Source organism: Melozone crissalis, unplaced genomic scaffold (assembly GCF_028551555.1).
Source record: "Melozone crissalis strain CALT ecotype California unplaced genomic scaffold, PUWL_Pcris_2 ptg000012l_1, whole genome shotgun sequence".
Classification (NCBI taxonomy): Eukaryota; Metazoa; Chordata; class Aves; order Passeriformes; family Passerellidae; genus Melozone; species Melozone crissalis.
This window is the reverse complement of record NW_026535790.1, coordinates 3034014-3057337: the sequence shown is the minus strand read 5'-3', so window position 1 is coordinate 3057337 and position 23324 is coordinate 3034014. Positions and strand designations below refer to the sequence as shown.

The 23324-nt window shown below is 54.6% G+C and overlaps 1 protein-coding gene across 1 annotated transcript; it reads left to right on the top strand.

The window, feature by feature from the left end:
- The first annotated feature begins 6501 nt into the window (after window positions 1-6501).
- PGAP6 (post-GPI attachment to proteins 6) lies at window positions 6502-22364 on the top strand. Its single transcript, XM_054270862.1, has 13 exons — window positions 6502-6592; window positions 10561-10738; window positions 12197-12404; window positions 12483-12616; window positions 12972-13237; window positions 14869-15194; window positions 15834-15927; window positions 16505-16628; window positions 17242-17378; window positions 19178-19356; window positions 20582-20728; window positions 21116-21232; window positions 22034-22364. Exons 1-13 carry the CDS (start codon window positions 6502-6504, stop codon window positions 22328-22330), a joined length of 2298 nt encoding a protein of 765 aa, XP_054126837.1. The 3' UTR covers window positions 22331-22364.
- The last annotated feature ends 960 nt before the right edge of the window (window positions 22365-23324 follow it).

The window sequence follows — 23324 nt, the reverse complement described above, 5'->3', positions numbered from 1 at the left end:
CCGCCAGGCTCGTGTTGTCCCTGCTGCCACAAGATGGGGACCTCCAGCCGTGGTGCTTTATCGGGGCCGGGCAGAGGGCTGGGAGCAGCGGGGCTGCCGGCCAGCCCCAGGGCTTTGGGGACACTGGTGCCAGCTTGGAGGGGGTGCAGGACCCCTCCCCATCACCCGTGTGCCCTGCTGAGAGTTCCAGCCCCGAGCCCCCTGCTCTGGCTCAGAGCACTGGGGTCCCCTCGCTGGGCATCCCTTGGTGGCCGTGGGTGTGTGACACAGCCAGCCCCGTGGGACAGACACACTGACCACAGCTTGGCACTCCCTTGTCGGGGTCTGTAGCTGCTCACAGTGACCCCGAGAAAAGTTTCAAAGTCTCTTTTCCCAGCCTGGCGCTTGAAGAAGGAGTCAGAGCTCTTAATTTCTTGGTCTCAAGGTTGTTTATTTTATCTTACCTATAAAAAATTTTCTCCTGTTCTGCTGAAGTCCACTCAGCAGGACAGCCAGAGGCACTCTGCCTGCCCCGGGGTGGTATTATGTGTTTATACTAAAAACTACATATACAATGTTTACAATTACTTTCCAATACCTGTCATCTATGTTAGACAGTGAGCTTCTACTCTAAACCAATCTGTGAGAGCCAACATCACAGCAGGAGATGGAGGCCAAGAAGAAGGAGAAAGGCTGGACATGCCCCAATCCCTCTATCTTGCCTCCTGAACCTCCACACCAAAAACCCTAAAATCTACTTTTCCACCCCATGATAACTTCACTAATGTTCTACTTGAACTGTTGTGGCCTGCAGATCTTCACACAAGGTTGGTAACTTGCTCCATGGGTCATAATCAAACCCACAGGGGCATTTTGGGCTCTGTGCCAGGGTCTCTGAGCCCCCTGGCAGGGGTCTGGGCTGCTCAGGACAGCCAGAGGGATGTCCTGGGTCCTGACACTCCCTGAGCTGCATCCCTGCCCAGCTGCCTCAGGATCCATCAGCCACACAGCAGCCAAGCTCTGGAGCACAGCAGGTCAAATATTTCCCTGGTGCTGGCCCAGGCTGGTTTTGCAGCTGGCATTGCTGCAGCTCCAGGGCTGAGCAGAGAGTTGGAGGCAACTCCTGCATGGCCACAGAAACAGCCCCAGGTGATGCTGAGGAGGAGGATTTGGGCACAAAGCCCTCAGATCCAGGCATGGCAGCGCTCAGGAAGCTGAATCACACCAGGCTGCTTCAGCAGAAGAAAGGGGATTAATATTTCCAGGTCATGCCTGCTTTGATGTCTCCACTCTCTGCAGGCCTTTCTCAGCTCTCATTTATTCTTGATGGACAAAGCACCCAAGGTTCAGATACCTCCAGTGCTCTGTTCTGTGGTCACACCAAGGCAAGTGGCATCTCAGAGCTCATTCTTATTGAAAGAGGAGTCAACAACATCAGGAAATGAGCTTGATGATAATGACTTACCTGATCACAGGACTTCCACCAGGCTCTTGAGGGGCTGCAAACAGCATTGTCCAGATAGTTGGATTCTAATCTTATTATGTTGGCTATAGTCATGTCCCTGAGGAGTGTGTCCTGGAGAGGGACACAGAAACACACACTCCTGGAGGAGGTCAAGCATCCATGGGGAGTTTAATGGGAATTTTCCATGAATTTTCTATCTTCCCAGCGGCAAGGGGAATCTAGAAAACAAGCAGTGGGAAGATAGAGAATTTATTTCTCGCTGGAAGCTGATCTTAGGAGACCAGTTGAGAGATCCTCTTGCTGGAATGAGGAGGGAAAACATCATGTGTTTTACAGACTGTTCTTTTTTATGCATCCCATATTGGAATTCAATATGGCAATAGTGTAACCCATGAGTGGTGCAGCCAATAGGTCTTTTGCTTCTTTGCTGTGTGTTTGGACAGCCAGTCTTTCCTAAATGTCAGATTTTTCCTGCTGAAAAGAGATTTTTCCTCCCTGATTTGTCTGAATCCTTTTGAATTTTATGCCAGTGCTGGCAGCCCCTCCAGCTCAGGAACATCTGAGAACTTAATAAGGATGTTCTCCACTACAAAACAAGTTATTGATGACAGAACAGTAAATAATAATGGTAAACAAAGGACTGGAATCTGTCATGGAAGGAAAACAGACTCATCTGAAAGGATTCATTCTTGGCAAAGGCCACAACTATTACTCATCTCTTTCTTTGATTAAAAGTCCCACTGTTTGTTTTGTTGTTGTTTTTTTTTACTTGAACCCAACTGGTTTGTAGTTCCTTGGTTTCCTCCTTTTATTTACCCTGCTAACAATAAGGGACACTAAGGTCTTGTCCCTGTGACCCCATCCCCTCCCTCTTTTCCCAGAGATATTGAATGTTTGGAGGTGGCTTCCATCAGTTTTTGAGGGGATTTTTTTCCTCAGGCAAGCAGTCTGAAAATAAGGAATGATTGAAATATACTTTAATTCAAACTTTCTGGAATCCCCCCACCTCCTCCACTGGCTGTTTTGCCAGTGGAAAAAGGAAAAGTGGTGGAAGACAGAAAATGAGCATTGATTAGATTTTCACTACAGAGATGGAAATTGAATAGAAATGCAAAATCTTTCTTCCTGCTGGTTGCTCTGTCTTCCTACCACACAGCAACCACCTGGGAGATCTGATTTTGCTTGGAGCTGAGATGCAGGCAGTGCTCTGCTGGTGACATCAGTGCTTCCTCTCTCCTTGTGTTGTTTTTCTGCATTTTTCAGCAGCAGGAGATGCCATCTGGGGAGGGCCCGGCTTTGGTTGTGTTCCTCCAGCTCCCACACAAGCAGTAATAACAATTCCAGAGGCTACATTCCTGCCTGTTACCTTCAGCATCTGTCTGTTGGCCTGCTGCTGCTCATGAATCTGCTCTACCTTTTATAAACCTGCTGATCCTATTTGTTTCCACAGCCTCCTGTGGCAGTGAGTTCCAGAAATTCATTCTCCCACCTGCTCCAAATAAAGTCCTTTTTATCCATTTAAAATCAATCCACCAGATTGATCAATGGCCTCTAGCTCTCATCAAGCACCAGGTCCACATTCTCTTTATGATTTTGTAGGGCTGGCATGTTTTGCTCTCCAGAGAAAAATCCCAGCCTCCCCAGAACCCTTTGTATTGCAGCTACCCCCTCCCCTTGATCTCAATTGTCCTGCTCAGGGCTGTAAATCCAGAATGTTCTCACATCCTAAGATGTCCTGTTGCCATAGCACAAGAGGTGATGGTTTCAAACAAAGAGGTTTGATTTAGATTAGATGTAAAGAAGAAGTTTTCACAGTGGAAGTGGTAAAACATTGGCACAGGTTACTCAGAGAGTAGCTCAGATGCCCCATCCCTGGAAACTTTCAAGACCAGGGTTGGATGGGGCTCTGAGCAACCTGACCTAGTGCAAGCCATCCCTGTCCATGGCAGAGGGGATGAACTAGACAACCTTTTAAAGTCCATTCCAACCCAAATTATGCCATGATTATAGGATTCCATGATCAGAGGCAGACCTGCACAGATGTGGGTGCACCAAGGTGTTACACAACAGGCAGGAGATGTTCTCTTCGTTATTTTGCAAGCCCAAGCCCTTCCTGATGACACCACTGTATTTTTTTTTAATCTGCACATCAAGGCTACAATTTTGGCAAACCATCAGTGAGGACTTCAGCATCTTTTTCCTGAGCTGTAATAGCCAGTTTAAGTTCAGCCTCCCCTATTTTAGATCACATTTCCCTATCCAGGTCACCCTCTTTATCTGCACTGAAAGGACTGACCTTCTGTTTTTCCTTTTGTGAGTAACACTGAGAGCTGCACATAGCAAAGTTCCACAGAGTACATCAAATATCCTTTCAGCAGCCTCCTGCAGTGATGGAGCATCATTTGACTTTTCTGTCTAAAGCTGAAACTGTGCAACTCCAACAGCAGAGTTTTGGTCCCTAATCCTGGGGTACAGCTCCTCGTTATTCTCTTCCTTCCCCTGTCACAGTGACTTCAAGTCAAGCTGCTGGGTGGACACAATTCAATGAAGATCTAGCTGAAAATACTTAAAACTTAATACTTAAAAGAGTTTTCCAGTCAGTGACACCTTTTTCATTCCTTGCACTAGGATCAAACAGAGAGAGGGGAGCAGACTGTGCCAGCTCTGTGCTCTCCAGAGACCTTTGCACATGGCCAGGAGGATCCCAGTTATGGATTTATGGAAAGCAATACAGCAAAATGTGCATTGCAGCTGCTCATCCAGAAAGCTTTTAGACATCCCTCAATAGCTGAGCAGCTCAGTGCCTTTATTAATAGTATAAATGTATTTATCAAAATTCATGGGTCAGCACTGTTAAAGCTCCATAAATCCAATTTGCACAGGCCACCATTATTTATTTTTCCAGGTTGTTGCCTCAAAGAGGGATACTTCCAGTATCTAATCCAGACTTCTCCACAGGCCTGTCTGAAACACTGTAGGAAACACACTCTCCAGAACAGAGTCCTCCTCTTTTGTCTGAGTTCCTGAAGGGAGGGGCTGTGTGTTCAGGACTCATGGACCACAGAGCAGGAAGCAGAAGTGGTGAGCCCTGACCATCACAGGGACACCGACACCACTTCCAGAGTGCCACTGACTCAGACAGAAACCCTGTCCCCAGCACAGCCACGGTCCCTGAGGCTGCAGCACTGACAGAACCCCCTTTGTGACTTTCTGAATCCCCTGGGCTCTTGATGCCACACAGGATGGGGCAGATGCCACTGCAGCTGTACCTCCTGCCTGGCTGCGGGTCTTTGTGATGCACTGACTGGGCAGGTGGAGGAAGCTTCAGCTTCTCCAGCTCCAGCTTCAGCTGCTCCAGCCCTGCAGCCAAAGGACACGCTCCCTGCTCCAGCTCCAGCCCCAGCCCCAATTCCATCTCTGCAGCCAAAGGAGACCCTCCCTGGCCCAAACTCACCCCTTTGAGGCCGCAAGGCTGCTCAGCCAAAGGGAAAAGGAGCAGCCCAGACAGTCCCTGAGCCAATGACAACATTTGCATGTCCCCATGTGTTTGGAGCAGCTGTCACTCCGGAGGTGGCATCCATCCCAGCATCCATCCACACAGTTACAGGGAACACTGGAATGCTTCTCTTGGGAACAAGCAACTCCAAGGGACCCAAGCTGTGAAAAAAATGGATATTGTAACACATTCTGGATCTGGCTCTAAATTGTGTTAGATAAGCTTAATTTATGCTCAGGTCTTTGACTTTTTTTTTCTTTTCTCTTCTAAGAGGAAAATAACTAGAAATGGCATTTCAAGAAAGTAATTCATAAGGGCTGATTGGAGATGAGCTGATATCTTTAAAAGTGAAGTTGAAGGCTAAATTAATGTAGAATGGGGACAGAAGGGTTTATTTGTTTTCCACTTAGAAGGAGAGCTCTGAAAATTCAAGGATAGTATCACACAGGGGCAAGGGGAAATGAACAAGCAGTGAGCAAATTGAAGCTGGAAATTAGCAGAATTGTCTTTTCCCATCCCTTGAGCTGTATGTGCTCAGCTTGTGGACTGACTTCAGGGAAGTCTTCTCCTAAATCAGGTGAGGACATTGCCAGCTTTGAGCACACAGCCTGCTCTGACTGGGATTTTGGTGATGTCAGAGCTCCTGGAAAATGACAGGCACTTCCCCAGGGGACTTCCTTCCCACATCCCAAGAATTTATTACAAAGAGTAAAGTCTTGTGATAGCAAGCAGCAAAGATTTTGAGCTCCAGAAGTAGAAACTCCACCTCGAGGGAGCTTGTGGCTGACTGGAAACAGGTCTGAAGTCCTCAGCTAAGGAGGACTTGACTCGTAAGGGAGTGGTGGGATTTTTGCCTGAGCAAGGACTCTGAGATTGTCCCCAAGCTGCATGATTTCAGCTGGGAACACATTAGAGGTATCCCAAGGAAAACGCAGGTAAAAGAAAATCCTTGTCTCTTGAAATCAGCTGGAAAATCAGAGAATGACTTGACCGTGCCTATGAAAGCCACATCTCCCGTGAGTCCTATGAACATGGCAGATCCGTGAGAGCAGAGAAAGCAATGGACTTTGCAGGAACGAACATTAAATCACCCATCAGCTGCAGGGCTGAGCCTCCTCCGTGATTCCCCGTCTGAGCGGGGGCACGGTGGGGGCTGCCCGGTCATGATCGAGCCATGTGCGTGTTTGTGATTCCAGCTCCAACTGATCTCCAAGTACCCAACTACCTCATTCCCCGGCCTTCCCGGCGCTGAGCAGCACAGCCGGGAGCCGCACCGGCGCCGTGCCCGGGATGCTGCGACCGGCCGGGCGCGTCCCGGGGCTCGCAGGATGGAGCGGAGCGGGGCGGAACGGGGCAGTGCGGAACGGGGCGGTAGGGGCAGCCTCGGCAGCAGCGGCGGCCCCGCGGGCAGCCCAGCCCAGCCCAGCCCCGCTCCGTCGCTCCGGTGCGGCGGGGGGCGGGCCCGGGGCGGGCCCGGGGCGGGCGGCGGAAGCGGCGGCGGCGGCGGCGGCGCTGCGGGGCGGGCGGGCGGCGGGGCCGGGGCAGCGGCGGGCGGGCGGCCATGGCCGGGGCAGCCGGGCCGCCCCTGCCGCCGCTGCTGCTGCTGCTGCTGCTGCAGCTCCTGGCGCTGCCCGCCAGCCTCGCCGGCCCCGGTGAGTCCCGGCGGGGCGGAGAGCGGCGATCCGCGGGGTCTCGGGGGCAGAGCGGCGCTGGGACGGCGGAGGGTGATGTCGAGGGGAGCCCCGGGAGCTGCCCCGGGTGTCGCAGCTGCTGTCGGGGGGGATGTGCGGTGGCTTTGGGGCGGTTCGTGCTCTCCCGAGGGAGCCGGGGGCTCCGGAGCATCCCCGGGGAGCAGCGCCTGTGCCGGCCCTGCGGAGCAGCGGCAGGTCAGGCCACTCGCAGAGGGCTCTGCTGTGTTCGCAGCTCTTGTTCTCCTTGGGGTTGCCTTGTTTTCAGGTTACTTTACTTCCAGTGCATGCGGACGGATGGATGGGAGCGGGGCTTTTGGGACAGCGGTGGGTCTGGGGTCCGGCGGGGATTGAGCTGCTGTGGGGTGGAGAGGTTCGGGGAGCTGAGGTTGTTCACCTGCTCGGAGGTGGGCTCGCTGTGCCCGTGGCTGTCCTGTGATGCTGCTTATCGCTTCCTCACGGTCCGCAGAGCGTGAGGCTCCGGCAGCCGCGGGGACGTGGCCCCGTGCCCCAGGCCCACCCTGCTCTGGCATCCTGCTCGCTGGGTTCCAGCCTGGAGAGCTCCCTGCGCCTCAGGTGTGGGGCCGGCCCTGTCCCGGCGCCGTCCCGCCGCCTGTGGGAATGGCTCTGTAGGGAAAAGCTCCGTGGGGATTCGGCTGGGAGCTGGCAGAGATCAGCTGGGAGCTCCCCCGGGAGCGAGGGGATCCCTGCTCTGCAACATTTGCAGGTGGATTTTAGAGCCGGGATAAAGGAACGGGATTGCTGTTACATTGTAAGTGGGGAAACATCCTGCAACATAGCCCAGCCTTTGCTGGAGTCAGGCTCATCAACTCTGGAGCTTTATTCGGTGTCTGCTTTGAAATGAGGGCTCCATCCCTTTGATGGGGTGCCCTGTGAAACCCACAGCCAAGGCATTATGTCCTAAAACTACCATGAGATCATCTTTGGACAAACAAACCCAAGCTGTGGCAGGTGACTCTTTACTCTGAAATTGAAATAATGTGTCTCCTCTGTGCGTCGGGGATTCTACCATGTTCTGTTCCTTGTCTTAAAACACTTCTGGTTTTTGCACAGTACCTTTGAAATCTGCTTATGTGAGATCTGTATGGAAGAAGATGGGAAACAGCATCCACTGGACGGGTCTCTCGCTCAGTTTAAAGCTTGTTTCACATCATGGAACTGTCAAGTGGGACTTTCCAGGTGTTGCCACGCTGGCATCCAGCAGACTGAATAGACAGGGATGGACACAAAGAGAGCACAGCACATGCCAGAGAACTCTCTCTTGATGCAAATGGGCTGCCAGAGCACACACTGGACTGCCCGAGCACACATTGGGCTGCAGAGACCTGTCTTTCAGGCTTTCCTGTGCTGATGTCCCGCTTATCTGTGTTATTTCCTTGTCACCCTGAGTGGATGAAGGCACATACCAGGCTCCGGGTGCCCAGCACAGGCTGTGAGCAGGGGCTCAGCCCTTGTCACCACAAGCAGCTGTTTGTCAGTGGACTTTGCCCACAGCCCCAGCTGGTGCTCACCTGGTGACAGGCAGTGCGTGGGCAGGGCAGGGCTGCCTGCTCTGACCTGGTAATGCTCCTGAGCTCGCTCCACGGAATCGACCAGTCCTTAATAAAGAGCACTGCTGATTGCTGGAGGTTTTAAGTTTGCAGCTGGCCTGCCCTGTCCTCCCCCAAACCCACACAAAGGCAGCTTTGGCTCGGTGAGGATGTGCAGGATGGGTGGTGGCCGTGGCTGACAGCTGGTGGGCTTGGGGCAGGTAGGAGGTTGTCTGATGGGACAACCTGTTGTGTGGAGAAGGATTGAGGCTCTCCCAGCTCTAATGATGCTTTGTGTCCCTGCCTGCCCTCCTCTTGTGCCCAAATGTCCCCATAGGCTGCCAGAAACGAGTGTGCCAAGAGTGTGTGGAGTGTGCTGGAGGTACAGACACACTGATGAAAGCCTGCTCCTTTCCATAGCCCCAGTGAGGGAAATGTCCCTGGGCTCGCAGGGATCACAGCCAGCTCTTGTCCACAGTACCCACGCACTGTGCTGGCGTTTCAGCCAGGCAGATTTGGTTTGAAAGCCCCTTTTGTGGTCTCTGCTCCTTGCTGGCTGGAGAGCAGTGTGACCCCAGCTCTGCCCAGGGGCTGTGCTCTCTTGACTGCCCTGCTCAAGGCTCACTTTTCCCCGTGGCCTTTCCTGGCTCTGTGCACGGAGGTGCTGCCAGCTCTGTCCCCTGGGGCAGCCCCTGCGGCAAGGTCAGAGCCACGCTCTTCCTCCCGAGCAGATCCTCCAGCTGCCTCGTGTGGCTGGAATTTCTGGCTTTCCTGTCTCCTCCTTTCCCTGCCGGGCTCGCAGGATGCCCGCAGGCTCTGCCTTGGGAAGTTGCCAAGGAGTTTAAGCCATGATTACCGTTCCTGTCTCCCGGCCCCGCTGTGGGTGCAGCGTCCTCCTTTGGGGCATGAATGAATCGTTGTTCCTGCTAGGATTAGGTTCCTCCCGGCAGGAACTGCGTCCCAAGGATCTGCTCCTGCCCAAGGATTGTTTTCCTCTTTCCTAGCTGTCTTTCTTACGCACAGTTGTGTATAACAGCTCTGTGTTTGCAGCACAACCCTGTGCAGCTTTGAGGGAAGGCCAGGTTAACTCACCCTCACTGCTATTCCGTGCTAGAAATGAGGAATCTGCCTCTGGAAGGTGCCACAGCTTCTCCCCACTCTGGGGATTCCGAAGTAGGAAAGGAGCACCAAGAAGATGCTCCATCATCTCCACAGACACACGAAGGCATAACCTTCTGCCCTCTTGCTGAGTGTTACAAACCTTGGTTTTGGATGGCCTTGGCTCCGCTGTCTCTGTGCAGTTTATCCCTTTCTCAGCTGGTGTGATGCTTCTTTCCCAGCCCTGAGCTGCAGTCTGGCTGGTTTGGTAATGTGGATTTCTCTGGAGGTGATCTCTAGGTGTGTGGCTGGAGAGAGGGATGGAGGATCTGGTTCATCCTGATGGCACTTGGGCTGAGTAGCTGTTGTCCTCTTGTTGTCCCCTTTCATCCTGCCCTGGGGCTGCTCTCACTGTCCCAGCAGCCTTTCCTCTAGCTAGGAAAATCACCAGGCTTTAGAAGGTATGTCTGAAAGAGTTACACTCACAGCACATGAATTTGCATGGTGTTGTGTGTCACAGGAAGGCAGCACCGTGTGTCCTGAGCTGGGTTAATGGATAACCACAGAATGCTTGGGGGTGGAAGGGACATTTACATGGGCAGGGACACACCTTCCACCAGACCAGGTTGCTCTGAGCTCCATCCAACCTGGCCTTGGACACTTCCATGGATGGGGCAGCCACAGCTTTTCTGGGCAACCTGTGCCTCCTCACCCTCAGAGGGAAGAATTTCCTCCTAACACCCAATCTAAATCTCCTCTCCTTTAGTTTAAAATCATCCCACATCCTTTCACTCTCTGCCCATGTAAAACATCTGCCTCTGTGCCCAGCAGGAGACAAGGGCACAGGTCTTGGCACCATGAGCTGCTGCTGGGGCAGAGGGCACCCTGTGCTGCCTGCACCCATCTGCTCCGTGCTGTGCCCAGGGCTCCTGCTGGTGTTCCATCACCTTTCTTCCTGCCATCAGCCTTTCCTCCTGACCTATTCCTCCCCCTTGGTGTCTCTGGTGATCTCTTATCTTCAGGGCACGTTTCTCAGGGTGAAGTTTAGGCATCTGTTAGTGCTCTCTGGTTCAGGGTGATGGTTTCATAGTAGGCACGTGGGTGGTTCTGGCTGGAGGTGCACGGATCACCACGTATCTAATGGGACTGGAATGAGAAATCAGGGACACAGAGTGCACTGTTCCAAGAAACATTAAACCTCCTGTGAGCTTCTGTGGGTGGATAAAGCCCTGCAGGCTGCCCCCAGCAGCTCCCCCACCAACTGCTGTGCTCTCTCCCTCGCAGACTCCCTGTATGTGTCCGAGTACTTCTCTCAGAGTGCACAGAAGCTCTCCTTCTACAGCTGGTATGGCAACGCCAAGCTCTTCCACTTCCACGTGCCCGAGGACACCGTGCTGCTGCGCTGGCTCCTGCAGGCGTCCCGGGGGAAGGGCCCTGAGTGCACCAGCATGGAGATCACTGTGTATGTATGTCCTGTGTCCCCGTGCCAGGGCTTGTCCTGTGGGCTTCTTGTCCCCTCGTCCTGGTCACTCGTGGTGGGGCTGGTTGGTTGTGGAGGCTGGGCAGTTCCTCATGTGGTTTCTTCATGCAGCAGCAGTGAGTCTGTGTTTAAACCTGTAGGAGTGTTTGGTGTTCATGTTACCAGCGGCTCTGGGGCTGCCTGTCAGCTGTGCTGTCCAAGAGAGCCCTTAGGACATTAGAGAGCTGCACAGCGGGGCAGGTGTGCTGCTCAGAGCTGTTCCTGGCCTGGCAGAACCTGCACATGGTGCCAAACGATGTGGCAGGGCTACAAGGGGCTTGAGCAGACCCAGAGAGGCCGGAGATGGGCAAACTGCCCAATGCAGAAGCACTGAGGAGATTTGGGGGCCCTTTGTGAGGGGCGCGGGCGAGCGTGGAGCAGAGATAGGAGAGGAATGTGGTGTCGTGTGATACAGGAGCATGAGGAGATTGCAAACTCAATGCCAGTGAGAGAAATGCTGCTTTTAAAACAGTGCTTGACTTGTTGAAGGATTTGAGGTCCAAAACTTGGCAGATTTTGAGCTTTATCTTTGGAGGACACCGAGCTTCCTCAGCAAGCTGTGCCCATGGAGTCACACGGGTCTGTGGCACCCATTGCACAGAGATCTGGGAGTGACTGAAGCTGCTTGCCTTGTGCCTCCCTGGTCTGTCCTGGGGAGACTGGCACTCTTAGTTGCTCCTGAGCAGCCTGGCACAGATGATCTGCCTGCTTTCTGCTGCCCAGAAAGGTTTCCAGCAGTCTGGGGACGTGAGGGACAAGGCAGCAGCTAAACAATAATCCAAGAAACGATGGCTAACCCAGATAAGCTCCAAGGAGTAATAACATATCACCTGTCATGTCTGCTTGCTGGACCTGTTGCAGTGCAGTCCAAAAGCAATCAAATTAAATGCCAAATTGACTGGGTAAATATCTCCCACGTTCCTCAGCCATGCGTGTTCCTGCTGCTTCAAATGCTGGGCTTATCTAGAAAGTAGAAGTGCTGCTGTACTGAAGTCTGTAATAGGGGCATTCCTTGGAAAGTGTCTTTTTAGTCTGTCTGTTCGCCTTCCTTAAAAGAGGAAATGGGAAGATGCAGATCTCAGCTAGAAAATTAAAGTTCTTTGTAGATGATTTTCCCTATATGGGGAATTTGCTGATGGTTTTAAAGCAGAATTCTGTGGGTGGGGCTTAGCCTTAGCAAGTGTTGGAAATTTGCTCCCAGGCTTGACGGAACCATGTAAATCTTAATAAGCTGCCAAGTTAAACCAATCTCTAAATAAATCCCAGATAAGCTAATAGCAGCCAATCCTCCCTAAATGAAAATGATGACTCCACTTGAAAATGTGGGGTTTTCCAGCCTGCTCCCTTTCCAGTCCCAGGCCAGTTTGTGTCCCAGTTGATCTTGCCTGGTTTCTCTCGCAGGCACTTTCGGCACGGAGCCCCTCCTGTGATTAACCCCTTGGGCACCCGCTTCCCTGCCAACGCCACCGTCCGTCCCTCCTACAACATCAGCATCACCCTGAGCAGTGCTGTGCAGAACACCACCTTTGTCAACGTCACCACCCCCGCTGCTGGGGACTGGTTCATCGCCGCCCACCTGCCCCAGGCCGCGGGCAGGATCGAGGTCAAGGTGAGGCTCCTGCCCAGTGCCCTGCCCCTCGTGTCTCATCACAACCACAGCTGACCCCTGTGCTCTCCCCTCCTGCAGGGCTTCTCCACTCCATGCCCCTATATGTTCCAGGCAGATATGTTTGTGCTCAGACTCACTGATATGCCTGTCCTGGAGCCTGGTGTGCCCATGCCTCACACCGTTGTCTCGCCTGCTAAGCCACTGCATGTCAAGTGAGTGGGAGCAGCGGGTGGGCAACCGAGGGCATGGCAGGGTGGGATTCCCCACACGAGCTGCTGAGGGGAAGGCAGAGTTGTTCCCACGTGGGGCTGGAGCTGAGGGGTCTGTGAGCCTGTTGCTGAGCTCCCTGCAGCAGTGCTAGGGTCTGCACGGGGAGCACACGAGCACCTTCTCCAGCTCTTCCCAGGTGGTCACAGATTCTACTGCAGGAGTTTTAGTTCTTCCAGATGTTTGCCTTGGGAAGGATTTTCACAGCATGAAGCAGGGCAGTCTAGCTGTTGTCACAAAGCCCTGGGGACCTTGTGTTGAGAGTACAAGCCCTGCCAACTGCTGCTCCCTCCCCTGCAGGGTCTTCGTTCCCAAGCACGCGGCGGCGATGCGGTTCCAGCTGAGCAGCTGCGTCACCAGCGAGCAGAGAGCCTGCACTGTGAGGGTGCTGCTGGGCTCCATCACCCTGCCCCAGTCCTTCCAGAGGAGCCTCACCTGCACGGGGAGCACCAACTGCAGCCTGGCCCTGGAGTCGCCCCCCTGGGAGAAGTGGCTGCAGATCATGGTGGAGAGTCTGGGCTCTGCCAACGCCAGCGTGTCGGTGGAGATGCTGGCTTCTTTCACAGGTGGGATTCCATGTTCTTCAGGCATAAGAGAAGGACCAGAGGGAGCTCTGTGTGTGGTGTGTCCCCCTTGGGTGTTTGGGTGCCTGGCTGTGATGGCCAATGCTCCCCATCATGCTGGTTGCCTCCTCTTGGACAGCATAGTTTTTGCTTTGGGGATAAAATTGAAAACTCTGGTGTTCACCCCAGAGAGGCATTTGCTAGACCTGCCTGTTTGGAAACACCTGAAAAGTTCAATGTTATTGTCTTAAAGGTTGTTTGGAAAGCAGTGGCTGGCTTAAAATTTGGTGGGGAAAAGATTTTTCTGTGGTACACCAGACTACGGCTGTATTGACTACGAATTGGCCAAGAGCAGGCTACAGGCAGGAAACCACCCCACAGAGGTTTACTTGGGGAAGTGTCTGGAGTTGTTGTAAGGGGATGTCACCATTTCCAGTGACACCATGTGGCTCAGGTGGTCACAAGGTCCTTGTGGCTGTGATAGGCACATTTGCAGCTATTACATGACCATAATCCCTGTTTGACTGCTGGAAGCTCGCCAATTAGGTACATTTTTAAAGTTTTCTTCTGCTGGGGCTTCTGCCACCTCCTCTTCAAAGCAGAGCCTCGTCCTGTGTGCTGGAAGACCTGGCACTGACAGCAGAGATGTTGTCAGAGGGTGGTACTGGAGCCTCTGGGAGCAATGGACAGTCTCCAGCAGTGGAACTCCATGCAGCTCCATCTGCCACAGTGTGCCCAGCTCCACTGGGTTGGATTCTCCCTCCTGCTCAGCTTTGTTTGCTCACATAGCTGGGAGAGACTTTTGTGCAGCCTGTGGGACAGCTGAGTACTGAGCTCTGCTAGTGGTGACTGAGCACTCCCTGGGCACCTTCACGGTGCTGTGTTATCCCTTCTTCTGTTCCCCTTTCCCTGCAGCTCCAGAGTGCTTCCACCCACTGTACCACTGCAGCATCCCAGCTTGTGGGTGCTCCTCCTGCAAAGATGGAACCTCAGGGACAGGTTCAGGCACCTCAGGGACAGTTCATTCAGGGCATGAACCACTGAAACCCCCCAGTTTGTGCAGGGCATGAACCACCCAAAACCCTCCCAGTTTGTGCAGGGCATGAACCACCTGAAACCTGCAGTTTGTGCAGGGCATGAACCTCCTGAAATCCCCCAGTTTGTGTAGGGCATGAACCACCTGAAATCCCCCAGTTTGTGCAGGGCATGAACCTCCTGAAATCTGCAGCTTGTGCAGGGCATGAACCTCCTGAAATCTGCAGTATGTGCAGGTCATGAACCACCTGAAACCCCCCCAGTTTGTGCAGGGCATGAACCTCCTGAAATCTGCAGTTTGTGCAGGGCATGAATCACCTGAAACCCCCCTGAAATCCCCCAGTTTGTGCAGGGCATGAACCTTCTGAAACCTGCAGCTTGTGAAGGGCATGAACCACCTGAAATCTGCAGCTTGTGAAGGGCATGAACCTCTTGAAACCCCCAGTTTGTGCAGGGCATGAACCACCTGAAACCCCCCCCAGTTTGTGCAGGGCATGAACCACCTGAAACCCCCAGTTTGTGCTGCCCCTTGGAGCGCTGGATCTGCTGGGTGAGGTGCTAGACCTGGCTGTGCTGATTCCTCTCCTTTTTCACTCTAGTTTGCAGACCAGGAAGCAGCAGCTCCTTCCTTAACTTCATCAGCCTGAACCAGAGCCAGGCTGGTGCCCACAGGCCAGGAGCAGCAGGCAGCTCTGCTGTGGCTGCAGCAGGGGCTGCACAGAACACGTCTGGGCAGCGCAGCAGCTCGTGCCTGCAGAGCCAGCCCGTGGTCAGGGAGGACCTGGACGTGGTGTCCGTGCGCTACCGGCTGCTGAACGGCCCCAGCGTGCCCGTGAGCTCCCTGGCCCCCACCCTGCTCCTGCTCAACCTCAACACGGGCATGGACAGCGGGGGATCCCTCGTGGTCAGTCTGCTGCTCAACAAGGTGAGCAGGGGGACGAACGGCATCGTGTCCCCTTGGCAGGGCTCCAGGGGGTGTAGGCACGGTGGGACTGTTTCTCTTGTTGTTGTTGCAAAGTACTCCAAGCCTTTTTTAGCTGCTGGCAGCGTGTCCCACCTGCCAGCTCCGATTCCAATGGCACAGCCTGTGGTGTGTGGTGGCAGTGACGCAGAGGAGACAAAATGGAAAGCAGCTGCAGTGCTGTCCTCTCCATGGGAGCCTGGCACCTTGCCACCAGCAGAGGAGGCTGGGCAGGGGAACCCAGGGACGTTCCTGTCCAAGTCACTGATCCCCAGGCTCCTTCAGTGACACCACACCACCACCAAAATCAGCCCCCTGAAATTCCATTAAATGTTCTGCAGACTCTGACTTGTGTCTCCCCTGTGTGGGTGCTGAAATGATGAGTGGGTGTCCCAGCTTTGGGGCAGACTCCCCCATGAGGGTCTCTTGCCTCTCATCCATGACACAACACAGTGGCAGCACAAGGTCCAGTGAAACAGAAACCTTCTGGATTGATGGGTGACTTGACCTGAAGGCTTTACTCTCCCTGGGCACTGTGGGAAAGGGATGGTGCAGGGGGATGGCACTGGGGCACTCTAACGTGGGGCACTGCTCTGTTTGCAGACATCTGTGAGCCTGGCCAATGCCACCGTGGCAGCCTGTGTGAGTGCTGCTTCTCCAGTGCTGTCCCTCAACGCCACACAGAACTGCAGCACAGGTAGGAGACATGCTGGCACTGCCACCAGCTCAGCTGTGTCATCCCAGGCTCTGCTTTTCGGCCTGGCAGGCTGTTAACTGACTCAGGACTTCATGGTGTGTCCCAAAGAATCCAGTTTTTGCACAAACCCTCCTGGGGTCTTTGTGCTGGCACATTCCCAGGGTGCTGGGGTGCAGGTGGTGTCTTGGCACCACGAGATAGCCTCCACCAAAGGAGGGTCTGGTTACCAGCTGGGGCTCTTCCAGCCTTGTTGGCAGGAGGTTTGGGGATGGTGAAGGTACTGCTGGTGTGCAAAGCAGTTAAGCTGTGCACTGGAGGACCAGCCAAGACAACAGGCTGTTCCAGGTGCCCTGTGCTGCCCAGATATGTTCCAGGAACTGAGATGAGATAAAAAACTGAGATCTCAAGAAAAAGGGTCTTGAGAGCAGGGGTGCTCTCCATGCCCCTGGTGCCTCCTGAGCATGGGAGCAAGGAGCCACAGGAGGCAGCTGGTCCCTGTGTGGTCAGTCTCAGCCTGGCATTGCTGTGGGTCCTTCTCCCCAAGCCCTGGCACATCACAGCACCCTCCTTTTTCCAGCTTTCTCCCAGGGTTACCCTCTGAGTGTGAGCACGTCCTCTGCAGAAGCCACGCTGATTGTCCTGTACCCACAGACCGATGACTGGTTCCTGTCCCTGCAGCTCCTCTGCCCCAGGGCACAGGGGTGAGTCTGGATGTCACCTCATGCCTCCCACTGCCCTTGTGTGAGCAAACCTGACCCCCTGTCTGGGCTGTGGGCTTCTCTCAGCTGGTGGCATTGCCCTGTGGCTGCAGAGGGCAGGGAGGGGGTGGCCCTGCTCTCTTGTGAGCACCCTGCAGCTCATTTGATGCTGAGCTGGCACAGCTCACATGGACTGCAGATGGCAGAGCCTGCCTAGGGGAGCTTCCCCTTCCCCAGGTGCATTCAGAGGTGATAAATTGGGAAATGATCGCTGCTGTTGCCCTTCTGGGAGGTCTCTAAGGTGCAGAATTCCTGCAATTTGCCTTCCTGCCCGTCTCCTGTGTAAGGAAACCATGCCAAGTGCATGATGCAAAAAACCACTGGTGACACTGGTCCTGAGGACAGTCATGGGCACTGCCATGGGGTCTGGGGACAGCTGCCACCCCCCTGCACATCAGTTTGGCAGCCCAGGGGGCGAGGGGCAGGCTCTGCTCCTGGCTCTCTCAGGGGTGGAGCAAACCCCAAAATACCAGGCAGGAGCACGGCCTGGCCATGGGGAGCAGGGAGGGGGCTGTCCCCAGGGCTGTGGCAGCAAGGGGATGTGCTGTCCTTGCAGGGGCTGTGCCGGTGCTGAAGGCAGAGTGTCGGTGTTCGCCTACCTCACCCCCTGCTTCAACGACTGCGGCCCCTACGGGCAGTGCAGCCTCCTGCGCAGGCACGGCTTCCTCTACGCCGGCTGCAGCTGCAAGGCCGGTGAGTGCCCGCTCCTGGGAAGCTCTGCCACCCTCCCCGAGGGCACAGCACAGGTCAGGGCGTGGGGTTGGGGTGGGGGAGCCTGGGGTCTGCTCTGGGTGGCACTGTCACGGTGCCCGGGGAAGGAAGGGTCTGGGAAGCGCCCAGGGGTGATGGGGAATGGGATGAGGACAGCTTGGAGCACCCCAGGGCTTGGAGCAGTGCTGGTGGGCATCTCCAGAGAGATCAGGGTGCCTGAAATGCCTGTGCCAGAGCCTGTACCCGTCAGGGTTTGCTGTGTGGGCTCCTGGTACGAGATGTGATGAGATGCAGTCCCTGTGTCTCCTGCCAAGAGCCTGAGACTCAGAGGTGCCCCTGGAGGAGGAATATCTGTGTCAGCTCCTCATTATCTTAATGGCCTGGGAAGTCTGTGGTGGAGGGAAGGAGAGCTCTGCCGTGCTTGGGTGGGTCTGTGCACCTGTTCTCAGCAGAAAGACAAGGCAGAATGTGGCTCCCTGCTGCTCTGGGCCTGAGCCAGGGCCTCCCTGCTGCAGTGCTGCTGATGGGTGAGCAGGGAGATGGAGAGCAGCATCCCAATTTCCCCAAGGCTGCCAGGTTCTGGGAAGCACAGAGCACCTGAAGGGAACTGGAGAATCAGGCTGAGGACAGCTTTCTGCTGAATCACCCCGAGCAAAGTGCCCCATCTGCACATTGGTGACCCAGAAATAAAGCAGAGAGAGTAGGTTCCCTGGGCTCTGCCTGGCCCAGAGCCAGCACTCGGGGCAGAGCTGCTGCTGTGGCTTCCAGTCACTCTGGAATGAGATGGATGCCACTGTTAACTCTGCTTCTTGACCATGGAGTGCCTGCACATACCCCAGCTGCCCTGTGGCTGGCCTCCTTTCTTCAAAAGGAGGGCATGGGCACCTTAATCTTTAATTTAAATAATTTAAATAGCTTTTAAAAAGAAGAGGCAGATTTGTGTTTGTAGAGATTGCCTCAGTTCAGTCCTTGGTATCTAGTCAGGGGTGAGAGTTTTGTGTTGTGTCAGGCATTGTCCTTTAGGAAATTTTCACTCCTGTGCAGCCCTGGATGTCACCATGGGCTGAAGCAGTGAGTTTGTTCAGCCAGTGGAAGAGGAGCTGCAGTGGGACCAGTAACACTTTGTGCTGCCCAGAGGTTCCAGGGACCCTGGAGCCAGCTGTGCAGGATGAGCACAGGGAAAGGGCAAGAGGCCACAGACAGTGGCTGCAGCAAGGAAATTGTCACCTAAATTGAAGAAGACACATTTTTCTCCCCTTCAGAGCTGTTTGTTTTTGCACAGGTTCCAGGTCTCCATCCTTGGAGATCTTCAGAAGTCAGCTGGGGAAGGTCCAGAGCAGCTTGACCTGGTTTGGGGTCTGCCCTGCTATGACAGCTGGTAGGAGAGGAACCCAGTGGCTTCCTCAGGGATCTTGCACCCAACTTACACCATCACATGAAGCATCTGAACCTTGAGTACTTGATGTTCCACCAGCAAGCAGCACATGTGTTGAGTTACTGCAGGGATGGAAAGCACCAGTGTGGATGTAGGATGGCCTCTGCTACATGGGGACCACCTGGGGAATGTCCTCAGGGCGGCCACAGGGCTCTGCTGGGCTTTCCCAGCTTCCCACAGCAGAGTTATGAAACCCTGAGAGCAGCAGCGTGAGAGGCTGATGCAGAAGAGGCTCAGGGATGTCTGGGTGTGGGATTGCTCCTTCCCAGGCACCCCAGCTCCTGCTGGTTGCTGTGGGAGGACAAGGCAGGGCCTTGGAGATCCACAGCAGCCTCTCTGTCCGCAGGCTGGGGCGGCTGGAGCTGCACAGATGACAGCAAGGCCCAGACCGTGGGCACACAGAACCTGGCCACGCTGCTGCTCACCCTGAGCAACCTCATGTTCCTGCCCGCCATTGCAGTCGCTGTCTATCGCTTCTACCTGGTGGAGGCCTCTGTCTACACCTACACCATGTTCTTCTCCACGGTAGGGACTGCCCTGTGTCCCCTCACCTCCCCCTGAGCTCTGGGAATGCTGTGCCAGAATGGAGTCCTTGGTGGAGCAGCCCATCCCTGATCTCCACAGAGAGGTCCTGGGATCATTGGACAAGCACCTCCATGGGCACATTGTAGTATCTAAGAATGTTAAATGTTAATGTTAAGGTCCATTCCAACCCCTTAGCATTCTTGTAGTATCCAAGAATGTTAAGGAGTTGGAATGAACCTTAAAAATCACCTGGGTCCATGGACAGGGACACCCCCACTAGACTTGGTTATCCATGGCCTTATCCAACCTGGCTTTGAATACTTCCAGGGGCATCAAAAACCTCCCTGGGAAACCTTTTTCAGTGTCTCACCATGCTCACAGTAAAAAATTTCTCCCTAAATCCAACCTAAATTTCCCCTTTTTCAATTTGTACCCGTTAGTCCTTGTCCCATCACTCCAGTTCCTGAGAAGAATCCCTCTTCAGCTTCCCTGTAGCCCCCTTCAGATTCTGTGAGTTCTCCATGCAACCTTCTCCTCTCCAGGCTGATCAGGCCAAGTTTTCTCAGCCTGTCTTCTCAGAGGAGGTGCTTCAGTCCCCTTGTCAGCTGTCCCTCTGTGATGGTGTTCACAGGGGTCTTAGGATGAGGGAAGAGATGAGGATCTGACTCCATGTTTCAGAAGGCTTGATTTATTATTTTATTATATATATTACACTAAAACTATACTAAAAGAATAGAAGAAAGGATTTAATCAGAAGGCTAGCTAAGAATAAAAAAGAAAGAATGATAACAAAGGCTTTGGTCTCAGACAGAGAGTCGAAGCCAGCTGACTGTGATTGGCCATTAATTAGAAACAACCACATGAGATCAATCACAGATCCACTTATTGCATTCCACAGCAGCAGATAATCATTGTTTACATTTTGTTCCTGAGGCCTCACAGCTTCTCAGGAGGAAAAATCCTAAGGAAAGGATTTTTCGTAAAAGATGTCTGTGACGTCCCTCCTCTGGCCCTGCTCCTGCTCTGTGTCCCGCCTGTCAGAGCTGCTGGGTGCCTGCTCTCACCCTCTTTCCACAATGCCACAGTGGTTTGGTGGAGCTTCCAGGAGCCACTGCAGGAGGGATCCTGCCTGTGGGCTGAGCCCTCTCCTGCCTCCCCTTCCCAGAGAGCCCTGTGGTGCTGCTGGCTCCATGCTGACCTTTGCTTTTGTCCCCTTTGGGCGCAGTTCTACCACGCGTGCGACCAGCCGGGCGTGGCCGTGCTGTGCATCATGGACTATGACACCCTGCAGTACTGCGACTTCCTGGGCTCCGTGGTGTCCATCTGGGTCACCATCCTCTGCATGGCCCGCCTCAAGAAGATCCTGAAATACGTGAGTGTCAGGTGTCCCCATGTGGCCCAGCCAGACCCCAGCCAAGCCACAAGTGACCACACTGAGCCCTCTCACCTCTGTGTTTAATGACACAGCCGGGTGACAAAGCCTGTTTGTCACCCAGTGCCACCATGGCTTGTTTTGTCCCAGCACTTTGGCTTGTGAGCCTGTGTGCTTGTAGGGGCTGGGCCTGAAAGTTTCCTCTGAGATTTGGGGTAAAGGTTTGTGGCTTCTGTGGTTTCTCCTCCTTGAAGGTGTTTTTCCTGACTCTTGTGTGGATGCAGAGCTGGGAAGCCAGAAGAAGAGGTTCTCCTTGCCTCTGGCACATCTGGCTGTGCTCTCTCAACAGATGAGCTCCTGCCAGTAGTGGGGGTGTCTCTTTTCCAGGTCCTTTTCGTCCTGGGGACCCTGTTAATTGCCATGTCCCTGCAGCTGGACCGCAGAGGGGTGTGGAACATGATGGGTCCCTGCCTCTTCGCCCTCCTCATCATGGTTACAGCCTGGGTAAGTGAGGGCAGTCAGGCAGGACCTGCTGCCCTTTGCTCCCCGTGGGGAATGGTGGTGGTAGAGCAGACCCAAGGCTCCAGCACATCCAGGCATGGCTTGAAACCCTGAAACACCCAGGTGGAGAGAGCAGGGCAAGGGATTCACCCTCCAGCCCTGCAGTAGCTGAGAAACCCCTGGTTCTGGGTCTCACACCTGGAGCTGCAGTGCTGTCCCAAAACATGGGCTGTGGCTTGGCCCTGGGCAGGAGCTGTGCTAGGCTCTGGTGGGTTCTTGGGGGGCTTTTGCAGAGCAGAGATGGGCCCAGGCAGCAGGGGGGGCAAATTCCTCAGGGACAGCAAGCACCCTGGTGTAGCAGTTCATTTAGGGGGGGTCCCTGGGGGCCCCCAAGCTGTGTGTTCACTGGTAGCAGCAGGCAGGCAAGGAGACTCCACACAGCTTCTGAGGGTGCTGATTAGGTGAGGGTTTATTGGGGTCCCACCCCTGGGAGCAGCATGGTTCCTGAGGGAGAAGGGGGAAAGGGGGAGAGAGAGGAAGAGCCTAGGGAGAAAAGGGCCCCCACAGCCTAAAGAGAGATTCAAAGTAGGTACAGAATAAGACTTGGGCCAATGGGATTACAGATCCATGATATTTCAAGGCTTGGAATAAACTCTATATTTTTGAGGGGTGAGAGAGAGCATATCATAAAAATAAAATATAACACCACACCCTGGGAGGCTGGCAGATGCTCTGGGGTCTGCTTCCCCCCTTCCCCACCTCTGCTGGGCTGCTGAACCCCCAGAGTGTGCTCTGACCCCCCAGGTTCACCATGGAGCAAAGCGCAGGCACTGCTACCCCTCCTCGTGGAAGCGCTGGGTTTTCTACCTCCTCCCAGGGATCACCTTGGCTTTCATTGCCATCTCAGTGTACGCCTTCATGGAAACCAATGAGAACTACTACTACACCCACAGCATCTGGCACGTGCTGGTGGCCTGCAGCGTGGCTTTCCTGCTCCCTCCTCGGGACAAGCATAAGAAGCCCTGGGCCTGGCCCCAGAAGCTCACGTGTCGCTATCAGATCTGCCAGAACGACCGTGAGGAGCTCTATGCTGTGACCTGACCTGGCCTGGCCTGGCCTGGCCTGGCTGCAGGGATGGGGAGGCTGCTCCTGCCCGTGGCTGCCCCTGGCACATGGTCACTCCTCTCATGGGCTCATCCCTGGGCAGGAGGGCGCAGCATGGACTGGGTTTCAAGGTGAAGGTGGTCTGGGCTGGTTTTGTGGAGGCAAGCTTGAGGCCACCTCTGCTTTTCTGCTGGGGTGGGGCAGGCTCTTTGTGGTTCCAGATCAAGGAATAGCTTGTTCCCCACTTCCCCATAGCCCTGGGGGAGATGGCCAACCCTTCTTCCCCTGCTGCTGCATCCACAAGGCTTGGGCTTAGCCCACACTGAGCTGGAGCCAAGGCTTTGGCTGCCGGGCTCTTCTCTGCACCCCGTCCTGGCAGAGGATGGGGGACACCCCTGCCATCCTGCAGCCAGCACTTGAACCCGAGAGAGGAACAGAAGTTTCTTCTGCTCTGGGGAGCAAATGCTGCCGAGTGCCCTTGGTGCTGATGGGGAGGGAGAGAGGGAGCTGATCCCAGCACGTGCTGGGCCCTTGGCTGCCATCTCCCTGGGGGTCTGGGGCCTCTCTCCCTCTCAAACAGGTGCTGCTGCTCTTACCTGGTCCTGATTCTGTGGGGGAAGGATGAGGCTGGGACTTGGGCCCTGGATTCAGGATCAGACCTGGCAGGAATGTGAAAAACCCCACGTGGGGACATGCAGGAGGCAGCAGCAGCAGCATGTGACACCCACAGCAGTGCAGGGTTTAGTCTGAGTTTAACTTCAGCTCTGGAAGGAGCCAGGCTGATGGTGTTCAGGGATTCACTGTGTTCCTTTTTTGGGGGGTTTGGCGTGGGCAGGGCTCTCTCTGGGGCAGCACAGGTGGTTTGGGGTGGTGCCTGAGCTGCTCCTCCAGCCTGCTGTGCCCCAGAGCCTGGGTGTGCTGCAGGCTCTGAGGCCTCAGCAGTCCCAGCCCAGCCAGGAGCATCACCAGGGCTCCCTGGGTGGCCATGGTC

Bases quoted from the DNA above. Each gene is read 5' to 3' on its own strand.
- PGAP6 (XM_054270862.1), top strand. From the start codon at position 6,502: ATGGCCGGGGCAGCCGGGCCGCCCCTGCCGCCGCTGCTGCTGCTGCTG. The intron at 12,405-12,482 runs GTGAGGCTCCTG...CCCCTCCTGCAG, and splicing joins CGGGCAGGATCGAGGTCAAG to GGCTTCTCCACTCCATGCCC. The intron at 16,629-17,241 runs GTGAGTCTGGAT...CTGTCCTTGCAG, and splicing joins CTCTGCCCCAGGGCACAGGG to GGGCTGTGCCGGTGCTGAAG.